Source organism: Piliocolobus tephrosceles, chromosome 1 (genome assembly GCF_002776525.5).
Source record: "Piliocolobus tephrosceles isolate RC106 chromosome 1, ASM277652v3, whole genome shotgun sequence".
Lineage (NCBI taxonomy): Eukaryota > Metazoa > Chordata > Mammalia > Primates > Cercopithecidae > Piliocolobus > Piliocolobus tephrosceles.
This window is the reverse complement of record NC_045434.1, coordinates 175,663,597-175,691,425: the sequence shown is the minus strand read 5'-3', so window position 1 is coordinate 175,691,425 and position 27,829 is coordinate 175,663,597. Positions and strand designations below refer to the sequence as shown.

Genomic DNA, 27,829 nt, shown 5'->3' with positions numbered 1-27,829 from the left:
ACCATGTTGGACAGGATGGTCTCAATCTCCTGACCTCATGATCCGCTGGCCTCAGCCTCCCAGAGTGCTGGGATTACAAGCATGACCCAGCATGCCTGGCCGCCCTTTATATATATTAACTCATTTAAGTGCCATGACAACCCTTAGGTAGCACTACTGCTGCCACTAATTTATGGATTGGGAAACAGAGGCCTGAGAGGTTAGAAGAATGGCCTAAGGTCACAGACATCATGGTAATATATGGCATAGCTGTGATTCAAACCTAGGCTGTGTGTCTCCTAAATCTGTGCCTTTCCTAACTCCACACTGCCTCTGGCTGTAACTGTTCTTTGATCTCATGCAACCCCTGGACCTCTGCATTTTTCTCCATGATCCTCTTGCTTCCACTTCTGTCTGCATCTACCCAAGAGCCCAAACTGACTTATTTCCATTACTCTCTTGCAACTTAACTTGTCCCTTTGTCCTTCTGCCAAAGCTGCCAGCAAAGCCTCAGTTGCAACAGTCTGGCTTTCTGCCACCTCAAGTCTATGCCCAAACTGCTAAGCCTTGTAGGTGAAAAAACCACAGCTGGGTGGCATGGGCTGTTTGTACATCCACATCCCTGGCATCACTGTGATCCTCAAGGATACGGGGAAACCTCCCACTTCCTAGTCTGAACTCACCAACCCGTCACTGAACTGTACCTCCCACTGGATGCATCTAAGAAGGCCTCTCCCGTCTTGAAACAAAACCCTCCTTCAACCCCACATCTGCCTCCAGCTAACACTCTGTCCCTTTCTTGAAAGCACTGTCTACAGTATATATCTCACCTCCTTGTCAAGAGCCAGTCCACTCCAGTCTGGTTTATGCCCCATCACACCACAGACTCTGCTTTCACCAAGGCCACCAGCTGACTCCTTTTGCCTGAATTCCATGAACACTGTTCAACTCTTAGCTCACTTGACGTCTCCAGAGCTTGGGACCTACTGAAGTCTCCCTCCTGGAAACATACTCTTCCCCTGGGATACAGTTCCCTCAGTTTCATCTTCACCTACAGAGCCCACAGACCCAGCCAGAAAATCTGGGCTTCTTCTTCAGCTCCTCTCTCCCCAGGCTTCCCTCCACACATTTGCCATCTATCACTAAGCCCTGCAGACTCTCCCCTCCAAGCGTCCCGGAATCCATCCCTTCCTCTCTAGTCTCATCACTGCCCCATCTCTCCTCCTAGGATCCTCACAGCTGCTGGCCAGCCCTGCTACTCTCCTCATCCCTGCCTTGATTTTGCTCTTGCGGGCTGACCTCACCAGGTGTGTGAGCTCCCTGTGCCTGAGCCATGAGCCTACTTTCTCTTCCCTTGGCTGACCCCAGCTCTACCTTCAGAGTGCAGCTGGGATGCTGCTTCCTTCCTTCCTTCTCTCAGATTTCCGAAACTCTGCAAATCAGGACTCCTAAACTCATGATACCCTCACGGTGCCATGACTCCTGTATCCAGGTCTGCAGGCCCTAGCCATCTTCCTTGAGGGCCAAGATTAGGTCCACCTTGTTTGGGTGCCTGCCTCTCCCCAGGTGAATATTGGTTAGATAAATGGCCCAGTGAACATTGATTAAATAAATGGTGAGGGGAGACATTGGTCAGAGGGGCTCGTTTTCTGCCCTCCTGGCTTCCCCTGTCTCTTGGATTTGAAGTTGCTCTGTCCTCTCTTCTCTCCCATCCCCTCCTCACTTTGGGCTTTGGGGAGGACATGGAGGGGACAGGTGAGATTCTAGGGCAGAGTCCTACCCAGTTCAGAGCAGGGTGGGGTCAGAGTGGAGCAGAGGAAGCCCCGGAGCCGCCAATGCCTGCGGAGTGTCTCCCCTTCTCCTGCATCCCTCTCTGTCTTTCTCACCCCTGTCCTCTCACCGCTACAGGTTTTTGACGGCTTCTCTGGGCACTACTCCTGTCCCCTGGAGCTCAGGCTGGATGGAGTCTCTTCCCCGTTCCAGTAAGTGTCCCCTCCTCAGCCCCCTCCCGCCAGCCTCCCACAGCTCCTTCACTTACCTGAGCCGGTCCGTGGACACTCCCCTGCGGGCCTGACCCGGCTGACCCCTGAGCACCCTGGGTCAGCAGGAAGGAAGGATCCCTCGAGCGCAGGACAGCCAGGAGAGAGGCCGGGCCACCCCGTCCTCCGTCCGCTGGCTTCTAGGGCCTGGGCCGGCGAACAGCACTGGGGTTGGAGGTGGGGTCGCCCTCTCCCACGCGGCTGGGTTTCCGGGCGGGTCGGGGGGGTGGTCCTGGACCGAGCAGCTTGGAGACTCTAGATCAGCAGGTGGGTGGGAGAGGGCACCCCGTCCTGGACCCCCAGCCGCTGCGCGCAGGGCAGAGATGCTCAGACCCGCTCCCACTCGGCTCGGCTCCCCTGGAGCAGCCCCCGCAGCGGCGGCGGTGGACTGGGAGGGGCCAGCGCGCTGGCCTGCGCTGGTCCCCAGCCGCCTCCAGCCACCCGGAGCCCCTCTCCTCCAAGCGTTGGCCGCCGACCCTCAGCTCCCCTTCAACCCTGGGCGAGTGGGGTTCTTACCATACACCTCCCCTCTCCGCTCCGTTCCGTCCTTCTCCCCTTCTCCTCCAGGCTTCCAGGTCTGCAAGCACCCTTGCAAATAACTCCTAGCCCACCCACACCGTCTCGTCTGCACTTTCCGAGAGCCAGGCACAGATATGTTACAACTCACTCTAGGGCACGGGTACAAGTCGAAGTGGCTCTGCCTTCAACTTCAAATGGATTCTCCACCTTTTCAGGAGCAGGGCTGGGGCTGTGGGGCGGGGGAGAGGGGGAATTTTTCCAGGGATGGGCTTGTTTTCAGCATCCCTTCCAATCAACCACCAATCCTGCACCCTAGAAAGGGGTGTGGCCACGAGCCTGTCTAGGGGGTGACTATCTCCTGGTGGTGTGTGTAGGAGCTTTTTGGGATGAGGGCTGGGGAGGGAGTGCTGGGCAGCAGGCCCACCTCCAGGCTGAGCTGTGTGGGAGGGAAGACTGAGGTGCTGACTTTCAGACTCTGGAGGAGTTCAGCTGAAAGAACATCTCTCCAACCTCTGCCTTCATTCATTCACTCATCCATTCATAAACCCCACTGCAGCCTTCATGCTGACAGTGGCCCTGTGGGGAAGGGCTACCATATCCTCCCTTTGCATCTAGGGAAAGCCAGGCTCAAGGCCCCACAGCCTCTTGCCCCAGCCCCTGGGAACCAGGGTGTGAGTCTTATCTCCAAACTCCAGCCCCAGCCTAGGCAGTCCTCTTCCAGGTTGGCCCAGCAGGCCTGCAACTTCAAGGAAGCTGCTTGGACCAAGCACACCCCACCTTTGGGTCACTTGTGTGTTCTCAGCACCCAGCCCAGGGCCAGGCACAGTCATAGTCACAGTCCTGGTGTGAGAATGGCTATTGGAAAGAACCAATTTCATTTCTTGAACAGACTACTGGAAGAGCTTGGTTCAAAGACCTGTCCCTGTCCACCCCCCTGTCCCATGCTGAAATATTGGAGGGTTCTACTTCTCCCTAATGCTACCTACCGTACTACCCATGCCAGCTGGGCCTGACCTCACCTTTTCTCGAAGTGTGAGGGGGAGAAGCCTCATGTCTCCACATTGACTACTCCTGTGACCATGGGAGTGGGGAGGTTGAGGCTGGGGATGCACTTGAGGAAGATGTATTGGGACATTCACCTGGGCTGGAGGGAACGTGTTTCAGGAAGCCCACAGCAAGGAGAAAGAGGAACTAGAGGACCAGGCTCGAGAATTTCCGCTCAGTTTAAGGGTCCTTTGAAGCCTCACCCAGTTCTTCCCCAGTGGACATAGCTCTTGCCGTTGTATGTTTTCATTCCTTGATTTATTGCACCTGGCCCCCAGCATCTCTCTGTGCCTGGCGCCAGGCACTGGGGATTCTGTAGCCCCATCCTGGGGAGAGCTTGGCTGAGAAGGGTTGATGGGCAGGGGGTAGGGAACCACCCTCTCCACAGCTCAGGCTCCACATCCCCCACTCCCATCCCCTCCACCCTGGGGCATCTCTAGGGCACTGAGGTGAGGATGGAAAAGATGGATAGGAGGAAGGGCCACCTCCTTGTTGATTGAGGAGGGACCGCAGCCTGAGCTATTGTTGATGATCATGAAGGAAAAGAGAAGGGGCAGGGAATAGGCAGCAGTTGGGTAGAGAGGTGGGAAATTCAAGGAGAGAAAGTTGCTTCTCTCAGCTGAAGGAACCGAAGTCTCTACACCTGGCCAGCATTTGTGGAAGGCAGCCCCTTCATGGAGGTCTCTCACACTGTGGTCAGAGAGCTGATCCCCGCTGCCCGTGCAGAGGACAGCAGAAGATAGAGCCTTGGATAGGGAGAGATAGGAGACCTGGCTGCAGGCCTGGCCCCGTGACCTTTCACCATGGGACTCGATGAGTCCTTTTTCCAGTGGGGCCTCAGCTTTCCCATCTGAGATGGACTCTGCTGCTTCAGAAAACTTTGGTTTTCCCACATCCACTGGGGTGTCTTCTGGGTGCCTGGCCCTCTGCTCCCACTCTCAGGAGGGGAAATAGACAAAGGCCACTCAGTGATTGGGCTGTGAAGGAGGGAAACCCTGGGGCTGGGAAGCACAGTAAAGTCAGGGGAGGCGTCTAAGAGGAAGTGCCATCTCCACTGATCCTGGAAGAAGGACACTTTCTAGCTTGTCTTCTGCTCACTAAACCAGGCCAGAGGCCATATGGACAGGGTATCTCTGTAGAGGTCAAACAACTCTGCCTGGAGGGTGCGGGTGTGGAGGGAGTAGCAATGTTTTGTGAGGTCATACCTGGGCCTCCTTGCTCCAAACTTGCTCTACCCACGGTAGATGGGACTTTAAAGTGGCTTCCCGGGGAAAGCCTAGGGAATTGTTTTTACATTAAATTGAAGCCATTGGCATTTATTAAGCACCTACTGGTCTGGTGCTAGGCACTAGAGCAGGGGCAATGTTTAGTAGACTTAAGTTGGCTTAACAGTTGTTTTGTGAAAAGGAAGACTTCGACCCTGCCTGAAAGGTGGCAGCAACACAGAGACTGGCAGAAGAGAATGAGGAGAGCACGTGGGTAGGAGATTTTTTGAATGGGGCCTTTAAAAGTGGGGAGTTTGATAGGCAGAGAGAAGCAGGGAGGGCCCTGGAGAACACAGGGCAAACCTTGGAGACAGGAATATGTTTCGCTTCTTCAGGGAGCAGTGAGAAGATCGGGGGAAGAGAGAAGTCAGATCACAAAAGGCCTTGAGTGGTGGAGTTAGACACCAGGAGTCACAGGGCCGGGCTCAGCTGAGAAGTCGCCTCCTCTGACCCCCAGGCAAGGTTGTTTGTACCTGTCCCTTTGTGACCCCCCAGAATCCCCCATCTGATTTACTGCTGCTCAGAGCCTGTCCCTGAGGAACTGCCAGGAGTTTTGATATTTGAAAAAGGATCTTGTCTAGCCCCTCTATTGGGCTAGTGAGCTCTAGAGATCCTGGGCTGACCGTGGGGGTGGAGGGTCCCTGTCTGTGGTTCTTCTGGGTCTGTGGTTCACTTCTGAAGCCAGGTTAGAGCAAGGGACTGGGGCATCCTGGTCATAGTCAGGGCCTTGGACCCCAAATTCCAGAGAAATCAGTCAGTAGATCGAACAGGCAACAAAGCTGAGCTGTAGTCCAGAAAGAAAGGTCAGGAAAGGAGCCTGAAACACGGGAACCCTGTGGGGGCGTCCAGCAATGCCTTGCTCCAGGCCCCAGCCCACACCAGCGGAATCCATTTTCAAGAGCCTTGGCCGGGCGAGTGTGAAAGGCTCCGTTCCAGACGCTGTTGTTCCCAGCTGCTCTGGGGTCTGCAGGGCCTGGCTTGTCTCTGGTTCGGATTTTCTAACCCAGGAGGGCACTGAGATAGGGGCAGCAGGCAGGACGGGAGGGCAGGGAAAGGGCAGCCCCTCAGACTTTGCCTCAGCATTCCTCAGCCCCCCGGGCCCCTGGCTTCACCTTCTCCAGGGTCCTGCTCACGGTGGACAGGCTGCTGCGGGCTCCTGGGGGAGAGACAAGGGACAAGAACTGCCTCAGTAGACAGGTCCCCAGGAGTTGTCAGGGTCAGAGGAACTCGAAGGGACCCAAGGCCGGGGTGCCCGGTGAACCTAGGCAAAGCTGGGATAGAATGGGGAGAGGGGAACATCCCAGGTGACAGTTTCAGCCCAGTTTAAAGAGGTACCTCCAGTCAAGATGGCTTTCAAGAGGACAGCAGCATGGGCTGGGGGTAGAGGCAGGACCCTGGAGCCCGCTGCCTGGTTTGAGCTTTGGCTGCAGAACTTCCTGGCTGTGTGGTCTTGGGCATGTCATTTAATCTCCCTGTGCCTCGGTTACCCCATATGTAAAATGAAACTAATGACCGTACCGCCCTCATGTGGTTGTTGTGAGACTTAAAAGAGTGAATAATAGATGAACATGGCTCAGAACAGTGTCTGGAATGGGGCCTTTTGCTGAGTATTAGCCATCCTACCACTGGTGGCAGAGACTGGGCTGGGGTCATCTTTGAGAAACTCCTGCCCTGGAATTTTTCCAGGTGTGGGGTGGAGGAACAAGGAGATGCCCAGTTTGGGGTACGAACTTTAAACTGGGGTAGTTAAAACTAGCACCCAAAGCTGGTATGCATGGGTGCCTCTTTAAACTGGGCTGAAACTGTCCCCTGGCACATCCACCCCTCCCCATTCTATCCCAGCTCTGCCCTGGGCACTGGGCACCCCAGCCTTGGGTCCCTTTGAGTTCCTCTGACCCTGGGGGAGATGGGAGAGGGGAGTGGGAAAATAAACTGAGGCATGGGACCTGGGGAAAGCTGAGGGGAGAGAGGGGAAGAAGCAGGGAGGTGCCCTCATCCCAGTGTCCGGGCTGGGCAAGACAGAAGCCCTTAGGATAAGCAAGAGAAGATCAGTTCAGCTTGGAGCAGCAAGGGTCTGACTGCGCACATGGGGAAACTGCCAGCAGTACCATCCCCCTGCACTGAGGAAGCCCCTTCGGGATGCCGCTCAAGTCTCCCAGGCCCCACTGAGCTGCTCAGTCAGGGAGGGGAGATGAAAGACAGACTCAGGCTGGGCGCGGTTGCTCACGCCTGTAATCCCAGCACTTTAGGAGGCTGAGGCGGGTGGATCACCTGAGGTCGGGAGTTCAAGACCAGCCTGACCAACATGGAGAAACCCCGTCTCTACTAAAAATACAAAAATTAGCCAGGTGTGGTGGCACATGCCTGTAATCCCAGCTACTCGGGAGGCTGAGGCAAGAGAATCGCTTGAACCTGGGAGGCGGAGGTTGCAGTGAGCCGAGATTGTGACATTGCACTCCAGCCTGGGCAACAAGAGCAAGACTCTGTCTCAAAAAAGAAAGATGGACTTGGGAATTTCTGGAACTTACCTTCCTTGTTGCCATTGGTGCTGGATCTTCCTTCTCCATGGTCTGGCCCTGGATGGGGATGGATTCTTAGGCTTCCTGCGGGATGAGAACACCCCAAGTCCCCCCTGGTTACCGAGCCATTCTCCAAATCAAGCCCAGGTTGGGAAGGGAAGTCCTTCTTGCTGTCTAGTTTCCATCCCTGATGCTGTCTTTGCTCCACTGCATTCCTTTAGGTCTCACATGATCTGGGCTGATTTGGGCAGGAGAAAAAGAACTGGGCCCTTGAAGGAGAAAATGGCAGATCTTTTAGGGAAGTGAGGTCCTGGGGAGAACTGGGGCCATGGAAATCCCCATAGGATTGGTGGAGATGGCAGCCTGTATTTGGGGAGCTGAAATGAGGTGGGAGCTATGCAGAGGCCATGGGGTCTTAGGGGAAATAGAGGATCTTTCATGGGGGCTCAGGGATGAAAAGGGAGTTATTTAGAGATGTTGGACGCTTTGGGGAGTCATAAAATCTCTCAAGGGAGATGGACTTCCCAGCTCTGAGCTGGTTCAGGCACCTTTGTTGCAGGCACCGGGCTGGATTCTGCTGTGCTGTAGTCATGGCAACACCTGCACAACACACACACACACACACACACACAGCAGCTCTAACACAGACAGCTAGAGCGGTCTCATACATGGGCTCAGCCCAGCCACACAGTGGATCCCAGACGAACACACAAAGGGTCCGGAACAGTCCTTGGCAGAGGGGTCTGCTGGGGTCAGGGAGAGGCCTCACCTATGGTAGGCAGGATATGGTCCAGGTTGAACCGAGCCTTCAGGAAGGGGTAGGCCAAGATGAGGAACCCTGAGAAGAGACACAGGGGGTTCTGTGATGGGGAGGGGCCTGGTGAATGTTGAGGCTGTGGGTGGGCTGGGAGCCTGAGGGGTGGTTTGTGAGATATGGGTGTGCATGGGAGGACACAGTGTTCAGAGTTGGGACTGTGAGTGTGTAAATGTGAGCCCGTGGGTGTGTGCATGTGGATTGTGGGGGGCAGTGCCTGTCTGGGGAAGGGGCTACAGTCTGTGAAGGCCCCAGCTGCCTGGCTCCACCGTGCCTAGGTGAAGAGTAGGTTGCTGGAATGAGCCTGGCTGACAGCACTGCTGCCTCTCTGCTGTCCCCACGCTCCCCCAGGGCCCCCAGGGCCAGACTGGGCGCTTGTCCTCAGCATACTCCTCTCCACCCAGACCTGGGGAGCAGGAGCAGCAGAGCCAGTCCTGCCTTGCCTGCCCCGACTCCATCCCCCGATGAGCATCTGTGCCAGAACCTGCAGGTGTAGACACCCAAAGTCCCCTAGCCTGGTGCTTCTGGTCCTGCTTTTGGCCTGGGAGGGTGGGGTGGGGTAAGGGATGGCATTCAGCGTCACTGAGGGGCCATCAGTGTGCCTCGCCCACACAGACAGACAGATGGACACAGCTGCTGTGGAGGCAAACAGGGAAAGAAGAGGAAACTCTTTTTCTGAGCTGGAGCCTGTCTTGGCTCAGAGTCTTCGGGAGCTCTGTCCTTTTACCTGCCGCCATCAACCCCCTGTTCTGCCCGGATAGGCTGATGAATCCCACCACAAATCCAAGAGCCTAGAACTTGGGGCTGGAGAGCCAGTGGGAGCAGCCAGAAAGGAGTGTGACAGCCAGCTCCCCTTCTTTTCTCCTCCCCGTAGCTGGAAGGAGCCCTAGCGCATCCCTCCTCTCCCACCTGTGCCCCTGATGGCGGTCTTGCTCACACCTCTAGCTTCCATTCTCCCCAATTGATTCCTGCTGACCCAGCCCTTCCCTGTTCCTTGTTTACCTGACCATGCCCCTGCCCCCACCTCCAGAATCTCCCCTCCCTATCCCAGCCCAGCCCCTGCTCACCCAGTACAGCAGCGCCGATAAAGACACCGCCCATGGCAGCTGCAGCCTTGGATACGGAGATGCCGATGATGACGCTGCCAGCCACCAGCCCGAGAGCCACGCAGGCCAGCTGCAGGCAGTGGAAATCTCTGCTGTTGATGGGGATGTCCATGCAGGCCCACAGGGGCACTGCCTCCAGCTGGTGCAGTCTGGACCCAGAAAAATCCTGGAAGTTTCTGGGCTCTTGGATGTCCCCTTGTTGGTGCTCCAACTTCAGGGTGGGAGTTTCTGGGCAGTAAGATTACTGGCGGGGAACCCTGGGATTTATCTGAAGTCCTAGGACCCACTGCTCCACTAGGGGCCCCCTAGTCCCACCTTGACCAGGGATCTGTACCAGGTCACCCAGCTTACTCTTCCTCTCTTAAAGCCCTCTGAAGCTGCAGCCCACCCTTGGGACTCCTGTCTGGCTACATTTCTGCTTTGGCTGCCAGAGTTCTAGGGAGCTGGGCCTGCTCCGTAGGATCCTTCCCTGCCAGCTTCCACCCAGGAGAGTTCAAGCTTCCCTGCCCAGGACATCCTGCCCCATCTTCCTAGAGCCACTCACTTGCCACTGAGCCTCAGCCTATGAAAATTTAAAGCAATGAGAGGCGGGGTGAAGGGGGAGTTGGTCCAGGGGCCACAGGCTCCTCAGAGATGTAGGCAGCAGGGAGGTGCTGAGTTATTCATGAGGTTGCAATGTGAGCGGCTGTCTGGGTCCCGGGGCCCAGCAGGCAGTCAGCCCAGGTTCCACTGCTGGTTCCTGAGGGAGAAGAATGAGGGGGTGGCTTTGCCTGTCATTCAGAAGCCAGGGATGTGAGGAGACTCCTGGTCACATACTCAGGGCCCACTCTGCTGTGCTCTGCCCTTTGGCCTGGAGGTGCACCTGGGGTCTCTGCTTGGAGTCTGAGATAGACACACGGCAGGAGGCTCAAGAGACAGGAACTGCACCTGGGACAGAAAGCAGGCAGGGAGAGGCATCTCTCCAAGTCTGCTCCCTACCCCTGCCCATCACATCCCTATCCTGTTCACCTCTGGGCTCCCAGGCAGGGCTGAGGGCATCCTACTTTGAAGCTTGATCTCACGGGACTTCCTTGTCTTCAGGTGTGGGCTTGGTACCCACCCCCCTTTTAGTGGCCAGTGGAATGGAGGGTGAACACTTCTAGCCACCTTGGGGATCCCCGACTGGGAGTGACAGGGAAGAGCAGTGGTGGCACTGGTGTGGGCAGGAGGAAGACACCTAAGGGGTAGGGTAGGGAAGAGGACTTGGTAGGGGTTGGGTCATGGTTGGTGCCTTCCCACCCGCTGAAATGAGCACCTGCACCCAGCCCGTCTGAGCTACTTGCAGGATCCCCCAACCCAAGGCTGGGCAGTGGTCACCAACCCAGCCCAGCCCTGAGACCTGCCCCAGCCCCTAGTTCCAGCCTTCATCATTCATTGCATAATTTGACTCTTTATGGATCGGAGCCTTCCCAATCCCACAGTATGGCCCCGGCCTGGCCCTGCACCTGGGCACAATTCCTAGGGTCCCGTAATCCTGCTCAGAGTCCCGTCGCCAGCCTCCCTGCCCTCTCTTTGGATGCCCCCTCTCTGCACCGCATATGTAGTCTCATGTCACCAGGCTCAACTTCTCATCCCTCCACCTGCCTCCATGGCTGCCCTGTTCTTGTTTTCTGTCTTCTGTAGACTGGCAGCCCCTTGAGGGCAGGTTCCAGGAGTGAGCTCCCCAGAATGCTGTGGCTAGGAGGGACCTGAGCTAGTCTTCTGGACACAAGGACAGAGTTCAGGGAGAGGGCTTGGACTGCACGACCACCTCCAGTCATCAAACAGGAGGGCTGTGGACACACAGGAACCTCTGTCTCTAACAAGAGGCATTCCTTGTATGTGGAGAAGGGGGCCTGAGAAGGCCCAGGGTCACCTAAGCGGAGCTTCGGCTCACGATGAGTCTATAGAGAGGGGTGACTGCAGCACAAAGATGGGCCCTGGACTGTGTTCCCGGCCCCCACAGAGGGAAAGCCCCTGGAGCTGGGCACTCCCTAGCCACAGCGCTGCTGCCAGCATCCACTGTGCCTCCTGCCTGGATGAGATCTGATTATTCCTCTAATTAGGCATCAAATCCTAGCCCATGTCTCTGTCACACATAATTGATCTCCCACTGACTTCGTTTTAGAAGGAGCCTCCGAAATAATTGTCCATGAAACGTGTTCCTGGCTCCTCTCAAAGTCTAAGGCTGAGGGTGAGTCTCTCACACCCTCACCAAGACAGAAGCTCCTGGGGCCGTGTTTTCCACCTTGCACTATGGGGCTCGGGCCAGCCATTCCACTTCCCTGAGCCCACTGCCTTGTCTGGTGATGGGGATGGGGGTGGCAGAGGCACCTGTGAACTGCTTAAGGAGAGGCACGTTAAGCCTTTATCAGTTCCAAGATCACAGAACCAGGGCCGTCCCAGCTCTTTATAAAAGAGGTGGGGAATCCAAGACATGGGGAGACAGGAGAATTGCCCAGAGTCCGCATGGATCCTGCCCCGCTGGGAAGTACTCTGGCCTATCTGCCCCTGAATTTCAACACTGTTTTAGTTGAGGTGGGAGGAATTGGCAGCCCCACCTTCAGAGGGAGACATTGTGTTAAAAAATGAGTCAAGGGACCAGGCATGATGGGATTACAATCCCAGCACTTTGGGAGGCTGAGGCAGGGGATGGCTTGAGGCCAGGAGTGTAAGACCAGCCTGGGCAACATGGCAAAACCCTGTCTCTACAAAAACAAAAATGTTCCGGGCACAGTGGTGCATGCTTGTAGTCCCAGCTACTTGGGAGGTTGAGGTGGGAGGATCGATTGAGCCCAAGGAGGCTCAAGGCTGAGGTGGCAGGATCGCTTGAGGAGGAGGTTGCAGTGAGTCGAGATCACACCACCGCACTCCAGCCTGGGCGATGGGTGTGAAATCCAGTCTCAAAACAAACAAACAAAAAACAAAACAAAACAAAACAACGAAAATCAGTCAAGGCCTGCCTCTTTCCCTCAGGCCCAGGAGTGCGTCATTAAAGGCTTCCAAAACAGTTGTGATGTAGAGAGGGAGGCCTGCCAATTCTTCCCTCAATTTGCGCTCTGAAAAAGAAAAGGTACGTGTGTCCTTGAGTGATGTGCTCACAGCAATAGGTAAATGAGTTCAGGAACCTCTCTGTGAGTCATGCTGAGAGGGAGGCCCAAGGCACCAGGGCTCCATCCCCCCACCAACCCTCCACCTCTCCCAAGCATCGGAGCCTCCCCGCTGAACCTGGGTGCTCTTGGAGGCCACAGTTCTCAGGCATGGCAAGGCCACGGGCACATTAGTGAATTCCATCACCCGGTCTCTTCTCTCTGTCGCCTGCTGAGGCAAGGGCTGGAGAGCGTCTGCCCATGCTCCTTCCTTCTCAGTGCACCAAGTCCAAGTGTGGTGTGGGGGTGGGGAGGAACAGTGGGCGAAAAGGCCCCAGTCTGGTTTGGTTCTGTTTATTTTCCTTGAGGGGTGAGAACCCTGGAAAAGAGCATGATTAATTCACCAATACCCCAGAGGACGGGTAGCTTTCTTGGACCATTTGGAAGCTGAAGTCAGGGAAGCGGCTTCCAAGGCAACGGCTACCATGGCAACAAGAGTGCCAGCCTTGGGGGGACCTTGCTCCTCGGCCCCCTCCAGACCTGAAGCAGCTGGAGTGCTGGCATGGGACCAAGGCACCACTGTTCATGGAGCTGGGTCTGGGAGGGGCAGTCGGCCAGGAGGGAGGAGGGGCCCCCACAGCCCAGGCAGGTAGACACACAGAAGGACAAAGACTGGACGGTCCCTGTGCCCAGAGGCCCTCAGACAGGAGTCCTCAGGGTCCAGCTGAATCAGGGCTGGGGCTGGGGCCAAGGCCTGATCATTAGGTTTTAGAAGAGAGGTCTGAGGCTTGAGACGCTCCAGCTGGCTGGGACCAGCTCTCTCCTTCTAGGCCCCGCCCACGCGAGAGCTCTGGAGCTGGGGAGCTGCCTTCCATCATGGCAGATCCCATGCCCGGAAGGGGCTCTGCGGTCTCAGAGCCGCCTCAGTGCATCTGCCGGATCTGCCTCTGTCCAGCGGAGCCAGGACTTCCAAGGTCACCAGTGAATAGTGGCGGTACTGGAACCCAGGGCTCCGGTCCTCACGTCAGGCTCTTCCCCTTGTGCCACAGCTGCCCCTCTGGGCCAGGGACTGCATCCCAGAGGGACAGAGCAGCCTGTCTGCAGGAGGATCCCACAGAGGGACAGAGGCCTGGCTCATCTGAAGAGGCCCAGATCTATCTCCACAGCACACAGTGCTTCTGTAGAGTGCTCCCAGAGCCAGGGACCAAGGAGGGCTCGTCTCCAGCACTGGGACCGTGAGTTGTGTAATTCTGCCCCGGCAGACAACAGTAAACACAGGAGTCTCCCATTATCCCTAGGGGACACGTTCTAAGACCCTTGGTGGATGTCTCAAACCATGGACAGTACCAAACTCTATATATTACAATTTTTCCTATACATACGTATCTGTGATAAAGTTTAATTTCTAAATTAGGTATAGGAAGAGATTAACAAAATAGAACAATTGTTATATGGATGTGGTCTCTCTCTCAAAATATCCTATTGTGTCGTACTCACCTATTTTGACCACAGGTAACTGAAATTATGGAATTAAGTGAAACTGGGGATCAATGGGGACTACTCGATTAGCTAAAACTATAATAGCTAACATTTATGGAGCACTTACTATGTGGGCCTGGAACTGCTCCCGACACTTCGCATTTATTAATTTGTAACTTTCACAACAGTACCACGAAGTAAGCACTATCATCCCCATTTATAGTTGAAGAAACTCTCAGAGATTAAGTAACTGGCCCAAGCCCCAGAGCTAGTAAGTGGCAGAGCAGGGATTTGAATGCAGGCAGCACAGCGCCGGGTCCCAAGCCTTCCTGGAGGGAATTCCAGTTCCACCATTCCTAGCTGTATAGCCCTGGGCAAGCTATTTTTCCTTTCTCTGCTTGGTTTTTCATGTCAAGTGGGATAAAATAATAGTACCTACCTCATAGGACTGCTGAGAATTAAATGCTAATGCCCGTAAACTTCTTAGAAAGTACCTGTTACTTAGGAAGTGGATGACAATGCTGGCAAAACCAAGGTCAGCCAAAACCAAGGTCACGGCGTTTAAGCAGAGCCATGCAGGATGAGAGGGGCCTTGCCAGGTGGGCCAGGCTGGGGAGGTGGGCTGGGACAGGGCACAGCTTGAGCCAAGGCACAGAGGCCTGAGAGTCTGGGGGATTTGCAGCTGGGCAGGGTGTGGGCCAGGGGTGGAGAGTGCTTGACCTAGGAAGCCCCCTTGAAGTCACATTCCTGTTGGGCCTCCCACTAGGCCGGGCTGCAGTTCAGGGACAGAACTCATACCCTGGTTCTGGGTCTCCAGGGACTGGCGGAAGTCTGTGGGCCAAAAGGGTCAGATTTTGCAGGTCTGTTTTCCTCACCAAGCCCACTCCAGGTAGATGAAAAAGGGATGTGAGGGTGTCAGGGTTACTGTCAAGGGAAGACTGTCAACAAACAGTATGTACTGTCAACAGGGAGGCATTCATGGCATAGGACAGCTGGGAGCCTGGCCTGTCACCTGTCCCAAGTGAAGAGCCCTAATCCCGTCTCCCCTCTCTGAACTCCCGAGGGAAAGCAGCTGCCACCAGCACCCAGTCCACTGCCCAGACACTCAGACCTCCCTTGCCACCTCCTTGGGAACTTATAAAGGTCCTTTCCACCCCAGTCCTCTCCTGTCTGGCTCTGAGGATCGCCTGGGACAATGGACACCAAAGTCCTTTGCATGATGTACATGAGGGCTGTGGATGGGAGGTGCCATTTTTCTTTGTTGCATAGTCCCAGGCACATGACACCCCCTTGATAAAGGCTTAGTAATGCTTTAGACAGAGGGGAAATTTGTTTCCTGCTTATGGGCTGCTGGGCACAGAGGACATCTATCAAAGTACATTCTGAAGTCTCCTGTGTCATGGTCGTTGACACCACCTCTACCACTTGATGGGGAGCTCCTAGAAAGCAGAGGCTGTTTCTTACTCATTTCTGGGTCCTGGCACAGAAGAAGCAATTGATAAATGTTCAATGAATTTCATTTCCTCACCTAGAAAAAAAAAAAAAAAGCAATTTCTTCTTCACCTTGTTTTTTGGGTCAAATGTGGTTTTTATTCAGGGGTCCTGATAAGAGATACCTTCTCCCCGCCTGGCTGGACTTAGCCCCAGTTTAGAAGGCCAGTCTCCTTCTCAGGTCTGCAGGTAAAAAAAGGACCACCAAATAGGCCACAGCTAGAATTTCAGTTTTATTAAAATAAGCACAATGTATAAAAGCACCATGGTGTTGTATAAACGTCTGCCTGACAAATGCAAATCTATTTTCTTTATGTAACTCAACAGTTCAGCTTATCTGAGTGGCTGTATCTTCACGAACTCGGGCAGCAGGCACTGCATTGCCCAAATAGGGCAGTGAGGCTTCACCCCAGGCACAGAGCTCCATCTAACTGCCCAGACCTGTGCCACCCACACAAGACCTGGGGACACAGCAGCAGACACCGACGCTGTCTCTAAGTTTGTCATAGGAACAGCTTAAAATCAGTTAGAATAGGGCACTGCTGATTAAAAGCCACATGCATGGACATTCCAGAAAGAGCAAGCCGTTACACTCTCCGGGAAGTTCATGGGCTTGCAGTGGGAGATTAAGGTCCCATCTTTGCTGGAACAGCATGGTTTAAAAAAAAACAAAATACAACTGACTTTAGCAGCAATCACAATCAAAGGGGAGGATAAATGAGGGACACATTTCAGTCACGGCAAAGAAAGATTATGTGCTTCTCTGTGCCGCAGACCGGAAGACTGATCTGATTTCCTGAATGAGGAAGGCTCCTTGCCCTTCCCTGAATTGAGGGGATGGCTTTGCTCAGCCAAGGGAGAAGACGGGCAAAGAGGACATCCGGAGGACAGAGGAAGGTGGAAGGAGCGCCAGAGGAGGGTGACGGAGCTGAGAGGGAAGAGGCACGTGTCGGCAGCCTCTGTCAACTGATGCTTCTTGCTTCTCCCGGCAGGCTGCGGCCGCAGCCGCCGCTACAGCGGTGAGAGCAGGCCGGATCCCAGACCTGCAGGCGGTGAGCAGGTGGAGCCCAGCGAAGAGCTGTTCCTGCTGCAGGCAATTATGCAAAGTGACAAGTGATTGCTTTCCCTTTCAAAGACAACCCCTTTGGAAAAAGCTTTTTCCTCCAGGACCCTAGGGAAATAGGGGTTGGTGGGAACTTTAGGGCCTTCGTAGATGAAAAAGCCTGAGTGGAGCCACAGAGCAGATGCTGTCACCTGCTCAGCAGACTTTAGCCACACAGGTTTCCAGGGGGACAATGCCTGGCCAGGCCTAGGGTCTACAAGGTGTGACTGGAGCATTTCAGAGTGCTGTGGGCGGGCTCCTGTCTTCACCACGGCCTGCCTGGGCCTGGGCCCGCCTCCGGGCCAGGCGTGACTTGCAGGGAGGGGAAAGCTTCATGGAGCAGAGGCCATCGGCCAGTGCCTCTGGCTCCTCTGCTAGTTCATTCTCTTCGTGCTGAGATAGCTGGCGGTTAAGGGCGATGGCCTCAGCTGCAAAGAGCGTCAGGTCCATTGTGCTGCTGTTCCTGCAGGGCCGGGGGAAAGCCCAGAAAAGAGGATCAGGACTCTAGGGTCAGCCGGGCCAGCTCTGGGACACTCCCACTCGCTGCTGTGGCGCTACACTCCCACCAGATTTCCCAGAGCCGGGACGGGCTGCTCTCTCCAAAGTAGTTCTTGCCTAGGTTTGGAATCTTGCTTGACTGAGGGATTGTAATTTGAGCCCCAAGTACCATCCCTGGACTTGATGGTGAGGGCAAGCTCCCTCTTCTCCTCAGGGCACCCTCCTCTGAGGTCCCACCACTCTACATACAGGTCTACCAGAGGCAGAGACCGGGCATTAAACGCACCTGTCCCTCCCTCTCCCGGCCTGGGTGGGGAAGAAGCTCCCAGAGCAAGGCCCGCGCCGCTTATGCCACGTCCCCAGCACCTAGCTCAGGACTAGCATGGACAGGCACTTCGGGTTTGCAGAATAAATCTTCTAAGGTGGATCTGAGGTTTGGCACCTAAAGGCATCTGGAGGCTGCTCTAGAGGCAGGTAGGAACTCAAATTGGGCAACAGCAACTGGGTCACACGAATTGAGATTACGGAGGTGTACAACTTCCTTGTGTAGCTCCTAAAAGCTGGCCGTGAGGCTGGTGCCAAAACGGTTTCCCACACTGCTTAGCCCTGGCTCTTTGGGAACAGGGCAATCCAGCTGTGAAAGGGCTCCAGAGTCAAACAGCCCAGGGCTGCTGTGTGGCCTTAAGCAAGTTAACTTGATTGCCACTCCTCACCTCTCTCATCTAGAACACCTCTCTTAAATTCATGTGAAGATTATGAATATAATTATATCCAGCCCTTAGCACCACGTCTGACATGTGGTAAGGTCTTATTATTTTTTTGAGACAGATTCTTGCTCTGTCGCCCAGGCTGGCGTGCAGTGGCGTGATCGCGGCTCACTGCAACCTCCGCCTCCTGGGTTCAAGCGATTCTCCTGCCTCAGCCTCCCAAGTAGGTGGCATTACAGGCACCTGCCACCATGCCTGGCCATGGTAAGGCCTTAATCCTGGTGGCCACTATTATCACCGTCCGTCTAGTACTGTACGTGCCCCTCACTCCTGCTCCTTTCACCACATGCAAGGGCAGAGGGAAGCCGCGTGTGAATAACCCATGGGTAAGGTCTGTCTTCGGGCTGTAAGTTACATTTCAATGGGAAAAACAGATTTTTGGTTTTTGGGTTTTTTTTCCTGCCAACAGGGCTAGGAGGGGCCCTTAAGGTGCTGGAGGGTAGAGGAAGCAATCTAGGTGAAGGCAGGGAAGGGTGGGAGATAGATCCAGAGTAGAGGAAAAGAGAATGAGGAGGGGAAATGGGCAGGGAGCCCCTTTGGAGAAGGCTACTTGAGCCTAGAGATGGGCTCCCCAGGCCCCACCTCCACCCCCATGGTGGCTGAGAGCTTGAGGAAGAGCAGGGCGTGGGGGTGGTCAGAGCATTTACCTCTGGAGGACTTGCGGCGTGGGGAGTCCCTTTTCTGGAGCTTGCTAGAATGGGAAGGACAGATGTGTAGGTAAAGCACTGCTCCCTCCTTCCAAGAGCTGCCCCGCCCAAGCCAGCAGTGGGTAGGTGACTATAGGCTGCTGGCCCAGCACAGGGACGCGGCTCTGCTTGCTTGCAGGGTCAGGCCTTCCAAGCAGAGCAAGGAAGGTACAATCTGCAGTCGTAGCCCCCAACACAGCTGCTTCTGCATGGAAAGCCCCTCTTTCCCTTTGTCTGGCAAAGTCCTAATCATCCCCCAGGACCCAGCTCAAGGGTCACTTCACCTGTGACACACATTTCCCCTTCCCTGCCACCTTCCTGCCTCAGTCTCAGGCCCGGTGTGGGGAGTGGGGTCCTGCTCCCTTTGTGCCCCTAGCACTTTTTAGAAACCTTTATCATGCTGTAACTTATCCCCTTGTCTATTCTCTCCACTAGAGCGTCGACACAGGGACTGGATCTCACTTGTCCCTCTGGCATGTGGTAGGTGCTCACTTATGGGTCTGGGAATGAGTCACTTAGACACTCAAACTGGGTCCCCGACTGTAACACAGGCTGCCAATGCTTGCCTCTTTCCACTGGTAGGGTCGCTGAGGCTGGCCAGGGCCTGGCACACCAAGGAGACCAGTAAGTCATGGGAGCATCTGGCAGACCCCTTGGAGGGCAGAAACCTCTGCCCTCCAAGGAGGATTCTAAAAAATGTTTTCTAGCGAAAACATGAATTTTAAACTTAGGGAAAAAATACCATCATTTGCCTTTCAGGCCAGCTGTACCCAGACTCCCAGACCATGAGGAGAACCTATGTGCCCCAACTCGGCCACACACCAATCAGCGCAGCAAGGCCTTGCTCAATTCTGGGTGCTCTCAGCTAATGATGCTTCTATATAAGGGGAGGATGCTACAGACTTCAAATGACAACAGGATGCTTGCAGGTAACAAATCCCCAGAGGACTCTGTTGGGGCTCAGTCTGTGGCCAAGGTTAGAGCCAAGTCTATGGCCTATAAGGGGCTCAGTCTGGGGTAACAGGAGGAGTTGATTCACTCTACACACACAGGGATAGACACTGTCTGCTTCGGCTGTGCCAGGCACAAGGCTGGTGCTCAGCACTCACTGGCATGACAGCTTCCTTGTTGCCATGGCACAGGCCTGGAATGGTGGAAAACACCCCTCCCTGGAGTCACTCACCCCCTGTACCCATGGGTGCTGCAGAACTTGGGCGGCGCTAAGTCTCTGCTTCGCATCTCGCACCAGGAGCTTGGAGATGAGGTCTTTGGCCTCACTGGAGATGTGTGCCCAGTCCTTGTCGGGAAACTCATACTTGCCTTCCTGGATGCTTTCGAACAGCTTGTTCTAGGTACAAAAGATTCCTCCTGAGGCCACACTGCCAGGGATGGGCAGGATGTGCCTGTCACTGTTTTAATCAACCAGCTTCAATTGATCTCAGCTGTAGCTGCAGCTCATGGCTTGGGGATGCCACAGACTGGGGCCTCTTCCCAGACTCACCCCGCACTATCCCCTAGATGAGCAAACTATACAGAATGCCCTTGGCAGGCCAGGATGGCTGTGCCCTTGGTGGGCTGGATGGGTGATGAGTGGCGATCGCCCACAGAACAAAGCCCAAATTCCCTGGCTCTTGCTAGAGGACTCTCTGTGAACCTCTCAGGCCTCATCTCCCACTACCACCAACCTACTACTCCACTTTTCCTTCCTGGACACTCCAGCTATTTCATGTGTCCACGTCTGTGCCTGTGCGTTCCTTCTACTTGTGATTCTTGTCCCTCTTCCGCAGGGCAGGATGCACCCTTTAAGAGTCAGTTCAGGGCTGGGCGCGGTGGCTCACGCCTGTAATGCCAGCACTTTGGGAGGCCGAGGCAGGCGGATCACAAGGTCAGGAGATTGAGACCATCCTGGCTAACACAGTGAAACCCTGTCTCTACTGAAAATACCAAAAATTAGCCAGATGTGTTGGCAGACACCTGTAGTCCCAGCTACTCAGGAGGCTGAGACAGGAGAATCGCTTGAACCGAGGAGGCAGAGGTTGCAGTGAGTCAAGATCATGCCATTGCACTCCAGCCTGGGCAACAGAGCGAGACTCCGTCTCAGGAAAAAAAAAAAAAAAAAAAAAGAGTCAGTTCAGGCATGATCTTCTCTAACAATCCTGCCCTGAGCTCCCAGCTGGGCACAGTGTCTGATTATCTCTATTTTACCTTGTGGCCACCCTGACAAGACGGGGAGAGGACACTATAAGCCCCTATCCTGATCAGGAACGCTCTCCCAGCCCAGTCCTGCTTGGCATCTCCCAACCACACTGACCCCAAGCAGGGTCTACGCAGTGCTTCCTGGGGCCGCACTCACCTGGCACACCCTGCAGACCTCGCCCCGATCCCAGCCACAGTCGGCCCCGCAGTGGCCCACGAAGGGCGGGTAGCCACTCAGCATGATGTAGAGGACCACGCCCAGGCTCCACAGGTCGCAGCGCTTGTCGTAGAATGTGGCCTGGTCCGTGAAGACCTCCACCACCTCAGGGGCCATGTATTCTGCTGAGCCACACTGTGGGGGCCAGGGTTGGGGGAGGGGGAGATGGCAGAGAACAGAGAGGCTTAGTTACCGCAGAGGGGATGGCAGAGAGCAGACTGTGATGGGACTGGAGCAGGAGGCTGGAAGGATGGGAGACAGAGCAGGAAGTCATCAGGAAGGCCAGCCAGTGAGCCGCCTGATGCCACCAAGGCACCTACAGACTGAGCCCCATCATTCCCCAGTATCCAGAGGAGCAGTTCAGGTCACCTTATCCTTCCAGCTCCTCCTCCAGTAGGCAAAGACCCTTGGCCAAGAAGTTCCAGGAATCTCTCCCTGCCTCAGCTTCCTATAAACAGGTATTTCATGTACAGGTACTTAAATGCACCAAGAATATGGCTCTGGGAGGGAGATCCAGTTCCACACAGCAAGATTTCTTAAAGTGAATCCTGTCAAGCTCCCCTGCTAGCTCAGAGCAGGAAGTGTAAGAATTTAGAATTAAGAGACCATCAAAGCTAGAAAAGCTCTTAGAACAAATCCAACCTTCCCACCCCTCCCATTTATAGATGGCAAAGGCAAGGCCAAGAACAGGACAGGGATTTGTTTGAGCACATCAATGGCACACTTAGGACCAGAATCCAATATTCCTTTCTCTCACCCTTGTGTAGAAAACGGCTGATAGGAATCAAACACATTCTTTTTGCTCCACTCTTCACTATTTCAGGCTCACCAAGAAACAACCACCTCCCTGCTCCACACACCCTGCAAAACTAATTTGACTGAAAGATGGTAAGTGTTCTCAAGAAAGGATATTTTCTTTGTTATTGGCATTTAGAGTTAATGACTTTGAAAACAAGGTAGCCCGGTGTGTTAAAAGCTAATAAACATTCCTGATAATGTTGTTTAGAATAAGATACAACACAGGCATATTAAGGGCATGTCTTAAAAGGGTTATTAGGAAAATTTACTTGTGAAGCATACAAATCTCAAAAGAATCAGAATTATACTCTATTAGTTGTACAAGAGATGTCTTAGGAAGAAGTAGCTCCAAGCAGCACCATCTGGTCATGAAATGTGAAATCAGAGAAGCAAACAGGCTAACTTGGCCAAGCGATCCCACGTGCATACAGACTGAGACCTCACAGTTCCCACCACAGACAGACTATCCTCTCCAGCCAGGGAGGACAGCTCCCCATGCCCCATCACAAGGGGGCTGCGCTGTGCCTTCAGCAGTGGGAATGGGGCTTACAGAACTACTAAATGCTACATGCAAAAGGGCTGGCCTGGGAGTAGGGTCTGTCTTCACCTGGGTCAGGAGTCACAGTTCAGCCTGTGCTTTTTTTTTTTTTTTGAGACGGAGTTTTGCTCTTGTTGCCCAGGCTGGAGTGCAATGGTGCGATCTCGGCTCACTGCAACCTCCGCCTCTCGGGTTCAAGCGATTCTCCTGCCTCAGCTGCCCAAGTAGCTGGGATTACAGGTATGCACCACCACGCCTGGCTAATTTTGCATTTTTAGTAGAAACGGGGTTTCTCCATGTTGGTCAGGCTGGTCTCAAACTCCCGACCTCAGGTGATCCGCCCACCTCAGCCTCCCAAAGTGCTAGGATTACAGGCACGAGCCACTGCAAACGGCCAGCCTGTGCTTATAGATACAATTTGTCTCTTCATCAGCAGAGAGGACCCACCCCAAACTAACAGTCCAAGTGTCAGTTTCATTAGCAACTAAGGGGTCGGGGGAGGCTTGAGAGCCACGAACACAGAGCAGTAAGCAAAATGACCACTCAGGCAGCTGGAAGATAGGTCCAGTTGGTTTTCCATCCTTAACCCTCTGTTCTGGACCTCCCAGCTCTGGGTCAGGGAAACACTCCAAATACTTAGGAGCCCAGAGGAAGCATACATACTGGGGTGGTCAGCTCCGGTGTGGTTATGGGGGTGCAGGAGTTGTTCAGTTTCACCCCACTGCCCAAGTCAAAGTCACAGATTTTCACTGGAGACACCTGAAAAGGAAAACAGAAGCCAGGGTCACAGACATAAGAAACTATAAGGCAAGAGGAGCCAGGCATGGCTGCATGGGTGCATGGCTGAGTGGCTGTCACACTGCAGCTGGTTTTATTAGGTCATGTTTGCTCTCCGGAGGGTAACAAGAAGTCCCCTGAGGATTTCTTCCCAAGTGTCTTATTCGCTGTGCTCTCTTATTTCCCAACTAAGGGAAAAATGGGTGGACTATTTGGTGTCAGATTATTGTGAACTCAGACCAAAGTAAGTATGGAACTCTTGCTGGCAAAGGTTGCAGCACAGCAGCTAGGGAAGTTACTATGTACTCCTGAGAGACAGACTTCTTGCAGCCCATTCAGTGGAGTGCAAAGGAGCTTGCAGTAAAACCCCTGACCGCCTCAGGTGGCTTAGGGTGACCAACTTGTCTTGGGTGGCTTGCTTGGGACTTGATCAGTTTAAACACAGAAAGTCCTGTGTTCCAGGAAACCCCTCAAACCTGGGAAAATGGATGGTTGGTCACTGTAGGTGGCATCAACACAGTAACCAAGTCCACCAGAACTGGATGCTGTGCCTGAGACCACAGGTGCCTCATCTCTGGAGCCAACCAGGAGGGCAGTTTGGGTGCACACATGAGAATGGATGAGAATGGTCTACATGGTGTGTAAGCAGCACGGCGAGGGAACTAAATGCTGGTTCTCTGAGACCCATGTCCTTGCCGAGAAGCCTAGGCAAGTCCCTCGACTTCTTTCTCTCCTTCCTTCCTCCCTCCCCTTTTCTCTATTTTTCTTCTTTTCTTTTTCATTTAGCCTCTTTCTCATTAGTGGTAAAATATAAAGTATAAAATATGAGATTTTAGCCATTTTTAAGTAGACAGTTTAGTGGCATTAACTACATACATTCCCACAGTTGTGCAACCATCACCACGATCTGTTTCTAAAACTTTTCCATCACTCCAAACAGAAACTCTATACGCATTAAGCCATAACTCCCATTCTTTCTTCCCCTAGCCCTGGGTAACTTCCAATCTGATTTTATTCATTAATAAAGACTTTATTAATTTGCCAATTCAAGATATTTCATATAAGTAGATTTACACAATATTTGTCCTTTTATGTTTGGCTTATTTCACTTAGCATAATGTTTTCAAGGTTCATTCATGTATCAAAACCTCATTCCATTTTATGGCTGACTAGTATTCCATTGAATGTATGTACCACATTTTGTTTATCTGTTCAGCTGCTGATGACCACTTGAGTTGTTTCTACCTTTTGGCTGTTGTGAATAATACTGTAATGAATACTGGTATACAAATATCTATTTTCAATTGTTTTGGGTAATACCTAGGAGTGGAATTGCTGGGTCATATGATAATTCTGTGTTTAGCCTTTGAGGAACCGCCAAACTTTTCCACAGAAGTTGCACCATTATATAATCTCACCAGCAATGTATAAGGGTTACAATTTTTCCATATCCTCAACAACACTTAACTATTTTCCATTTTTTAAATTACAGCCTACCTAGTAGTATGTGGTAGTATCTCATTGTGGTTTTGACTCGCATTTCCCTAATGACTAAGGATGTTGAGCATCTTTTCATGTACTTGTTGGACATTTGTGCACCTTATTTGGAGAAATGTCTGTTCAAGTCCCGTGTCCATTTATAAATTGGTTTGTCTTTTTGTTGTAGAGTTTTAGGAATCCTTTATATATTTTGGGTATTAAACCTCGACCAGATATATGATCTGCAAATATTTTCTTGCATTCTGTAGATTGTCTTTTCACTTTCTTGATAGATAATGTCCTTTGAAACTTAACCTCTTTTTCTTAAGAGACAGGGGTCTCACTATATCACCCAGGCTGGCCTCAAACTCCAGGCTCAAGCAATTCTCCTACCTCAGCCTCCTGAGTAGCTGGGACTACAGGCCTGCAACCACTGTGATCAGCTAATTTTTTAATTTTTTGTGGAGATGGGGTCTTGCTTTGTTGCCCAGGCTGTTCTTAAGCTCCTGGCCTCAAGTGATCCTCCCGCCTCAGCCTCCCAGTGTTGGGATTACAGGCGTGAGCCACTGCCTGGCCCCAATTATTCCTCTCTTTCTCCTTCCCCTCTTTTGCCTTTCCTTTCCTCACTTTCTTGTTTTGAGACAGGGTCTCTGCTGTACAGGCTGGAGTGCAGTGGTGTGATCATGGCTCACTGGCTATACATGTTCCCTAACTTGAGTTTCAGTTTCCTTGTCCATAAAATGAAGGTAATAATAGTATCTACCTCATGATATTTTATAAACACTAAATAAATATAAGTGCCTGGCACAATGTAAACGTTTAGTCAAGAAGTGTTCACTGTAATTATCAGTAGTAATCATAATAATAAATTATAAAGGTCTATGACAGAACCAATGACAGGAAGTCACAAGATCTTAGTTGAGCAAATCCATTATTATTCCCCATAAAAGAGTTGTGAGTAGCAGACTGACTCATTCATTCAAGGCCACCTCTTATTTACGAGCCATGGCTTCATCCAGACCACAATATATATCCTCTTGAATACCCATATGTATATACACACAGAGCTGTGAACATGGGCCCCAGCACCACCAGGGCCTAAATCTCTCCTAATAAACACAGAATTTGTCAAACCATACACTTCCGTTTACTTAAAGAGATCTGCTTCATATAAGATTAAGTTGTTTGGCTGGGCGTGTTGGCTCACGTTTGTAATCCCAGTACTCTGGAAAGCTGAGGCAGGTGGACTACTTGAGCTCAGGAGTTTGAGACCAGCCTGGCCAACATGGTGAAACCCCTGTCTCTACTAAAAATACAAAAATTAGCCAGGTGTGGTGGCACATGCCTGTTGTCTCAGCTACCTGGGAGGCGGAGGCGGGAGGACCACTTGAGCTTGGGCAGTCGAGGCTGCAGTGAGCTGTGATCATGCTGCTGCATTCCAGCCTGGGTGACAAAGTGAGACCCCATCTCAAAACAAAACAAAACAAAGGTCTTCACGACTTACATCAACTGAATAAAGGTAGGTGTACTGGACTAGAAAATATTAATTTTGTGTAGGTCTCATATATTTTCCAAATTCTCAGGCTTACATCAATCACACTGATGATCAAGAGCAAAGAAAGGACGAGGACGGGCAGAAACATCACACACTAAGTGTAACATTCTCACATGTCCAAGATGATCAGTTCAAGTTGGTGTCTGAGGCCAACGGAACTGCTAACAATCCATCCTGAAAGCAAGGATGGCTTCCTCGGTAGGTATAAACTATAACATTCCAAATCAGGCCCAAAGTACCTTTTCTGGAGATTCACACAATATATTTTCTGGTTTCAGATCACGATGAGCAATGCCTGACATGACAAAGAGCAAAAAAATGGTTAACATATGCACATAATTATCCAACATTCCACACACAATTAATTTTTTCCAAATGCTGTTGTTCGCAGATTAATTCCCAATTACGGTACATTAAAAAATCAACGAGCTGCAGGAGGCAGAAGTAACCAGAGACACAAACCAAAAGCACAGTTGATTCTGCAGGTTCTTTTGAAGAGGAGGGTTTAGAAGTCTGGCAGGGATAAGAAGAGCTAAATGAATCCCAGCCAGCCTACCCCTCAGCACCACAGTGACCACCAAGAAGAAGGCCTAATGCAGAGCAGAGAGCTCTGCAAACGGCAATGCTTGGAACAGCAATGCAGAAATAATTAGTGCCTTGTTTAAGAGCATCTCAGGGGCTTAACTGCTCTACCTCATTTCTTCTTGTGTGGCCGATTAAAAAAAAAAATTCCTTCAGTGCGAGTCTCTGAATGTTCAGAGGAGCAAGTGTTAGTTACCAAATCTCCCAAAGTGACCGATTCCCTTCTCACCTGCTTTGCATGTCCAAGGGAGCCCTGCCAGCAGCACAGCAAAGACTGCTTTGCCCCCAGGATGCTGTTATTTTTGTTTTTTAAAATAGAGATGGGGTCTCGCTATAGCCCAGGCTGTTCTTGAAATCCTGGCCTCAAGCAATCCTCCTGCCTTTGCCTCCCTAAGCATGGGGATTACAGGTGTGAGCCGCCACGCCGGGCCCACCGGGGTTGCTGTTTTAAGAGAAAACCCCTGCACTTTGCCAGGACTCCTGAAGGAGACTGGAGATAGCAGCTTAGTCCATGAGGGGTTAACCTGCTGACCTGGCCAAGAAGGCACCTGGGGGAGAGCCCTCTTCCAACCAAAGAAAGGGACAAAGAACTAACTCAGGGCCATGGTGTTTTGGTGGAGGACACAGAAACCTCCCTTTCCTCTTTCCTTCCACAGCACATGCAGCACAGAGACAGGGCTGGAAGGCTCAGCAGGAGTCAGAGCTACAGCTTGGAAGTACTGGAAAGCGGCAGCGGATTCTCGGGGTGATGGGAAAAGCAAAATCTACTTCACTAAAACTCCCTCAGTGATCAACTTTTTCAGCTGTCCTCCAATTCCCGACTAGAAGGCAAAGGCCTGCTGGCCCAGGCCACGGGAGGCACTTCACTAAAGAAGAAAAACCTGAGCTCCAGCAAGCTCAGTAACTTCATCAGTCACCTAATTGAATGAGAACCCAGAGCAACTCAGTCCAGGCTGCACAAATTGAGTAGCACTGCTCTGCAGCTCGCCGCACTAAAAGTGAAAGATATTTTCCATTACAGCAAGTGCTCCCACAGAAGGATCACTAGTCGCACATGGAGCCTTACTCTCCAAATAGGCGCCCATGGCCCAGTCGTCCCTCAGCCTGAGAACTCAGAGAGCCAGGCTGTAATAATGGGGCTGCCGTGTGAGCACAGCAGCCATCGAGCTGCTCCGGTTCATTTCCCAGAGGTTGAGCTGCAATGTGTCCAGTATTTAAAAGTATGGAACTTGTTTCAGGGCTGACCCATTCTTGCCCAATTCATCTCCCCCA

The 27,829-nt window shown here is 52.7% G+C and overlaps 2 protein-coding genes across 15 annotated transcripts in view; both read right to left on the bottom strand.

Moving 5' to 3' along the window:
• Window positions 1-3,820: 3,820 nt before the first annotated feature.
• Window positions 3,821-9,830, bottom strand: KNCN (kinocilin). 2 transcript variants are annotated; one of them, XM_023221608.2, is made up of 4 exons: window positions 9,247-9,830; window positions 8,135-8,203; window positions 7,375-7,449; window positions 3,821-6,002 (listed from the first exon to the last, which is right to left on the bottom strand). In XM_023221608.2, the coding sequence occupies exons 1-4, from the start codon at window positions 9,395-9,397 to the stop codon at window positions 5,923-5,925; spliced, it is 375 nt and encodes a 124-aa protein (XP_023077376.1). In that variant the 5' UTR covers window positions 9,398-9,830; the 3' UTR covers window positions 3,821-5,922. The 2 variants fall into 2 exon arrangements, with proteins under 2 accessions (XP_023077376.1, XP_023077377.1); XM_023221609.1 differs by lacking the exon at window positions 8,135-8,203 and having other exon boundaries at window positions 3,826-6,002; window positions 9,247-9,397.
• Window positions 9,831-15,571: 5,741 nt separating this feature from the next.
• MKNK1 (MAPK interacting serine/threonine kinase 1) overlaps window positions 15,572-27,829 on the bottom strand; it is a 46,084-nt gene continuing 33,826 nt past the window's right edge. For 12 of the 13 annotated variants that reach the window (XM_023221519.1, XM_023221521.1, XM_023221511.2 and 9 more), the window contains 6 exons: window positions 26,215-26,270; window positions 22,828-22,923; window positions 20,769-20,963; window positions 19,599-19,763; window positions 18,377-18,420; window positions 15,572-16,927 (listed from right to left, as the gene is read on the bottom strand). In XM_023221519.1, the coding sequence (XP_023077287.1) occupies window positions 16,702-16,927; window positions 18,377-18,420; window positions 19,599-19,763; window positions 20,769-20,963; window positions 22,828-22,923; window positions 26,215-26,270 (782 nt within the window). In that variant the 3' untranslated portion in view covers window positions 15,572-16,701. The remainder of the gene's footprint in view (window positions 16,928-18,376; window positions 18,421-19,598; window positions 19,764-20,768; window positions 20,964-22,827; window positions 22,924-26,214; window positions 26,271-27,829) is intronic. The other variant, XM_026455747.1, reaches the window with a different exon arrangement.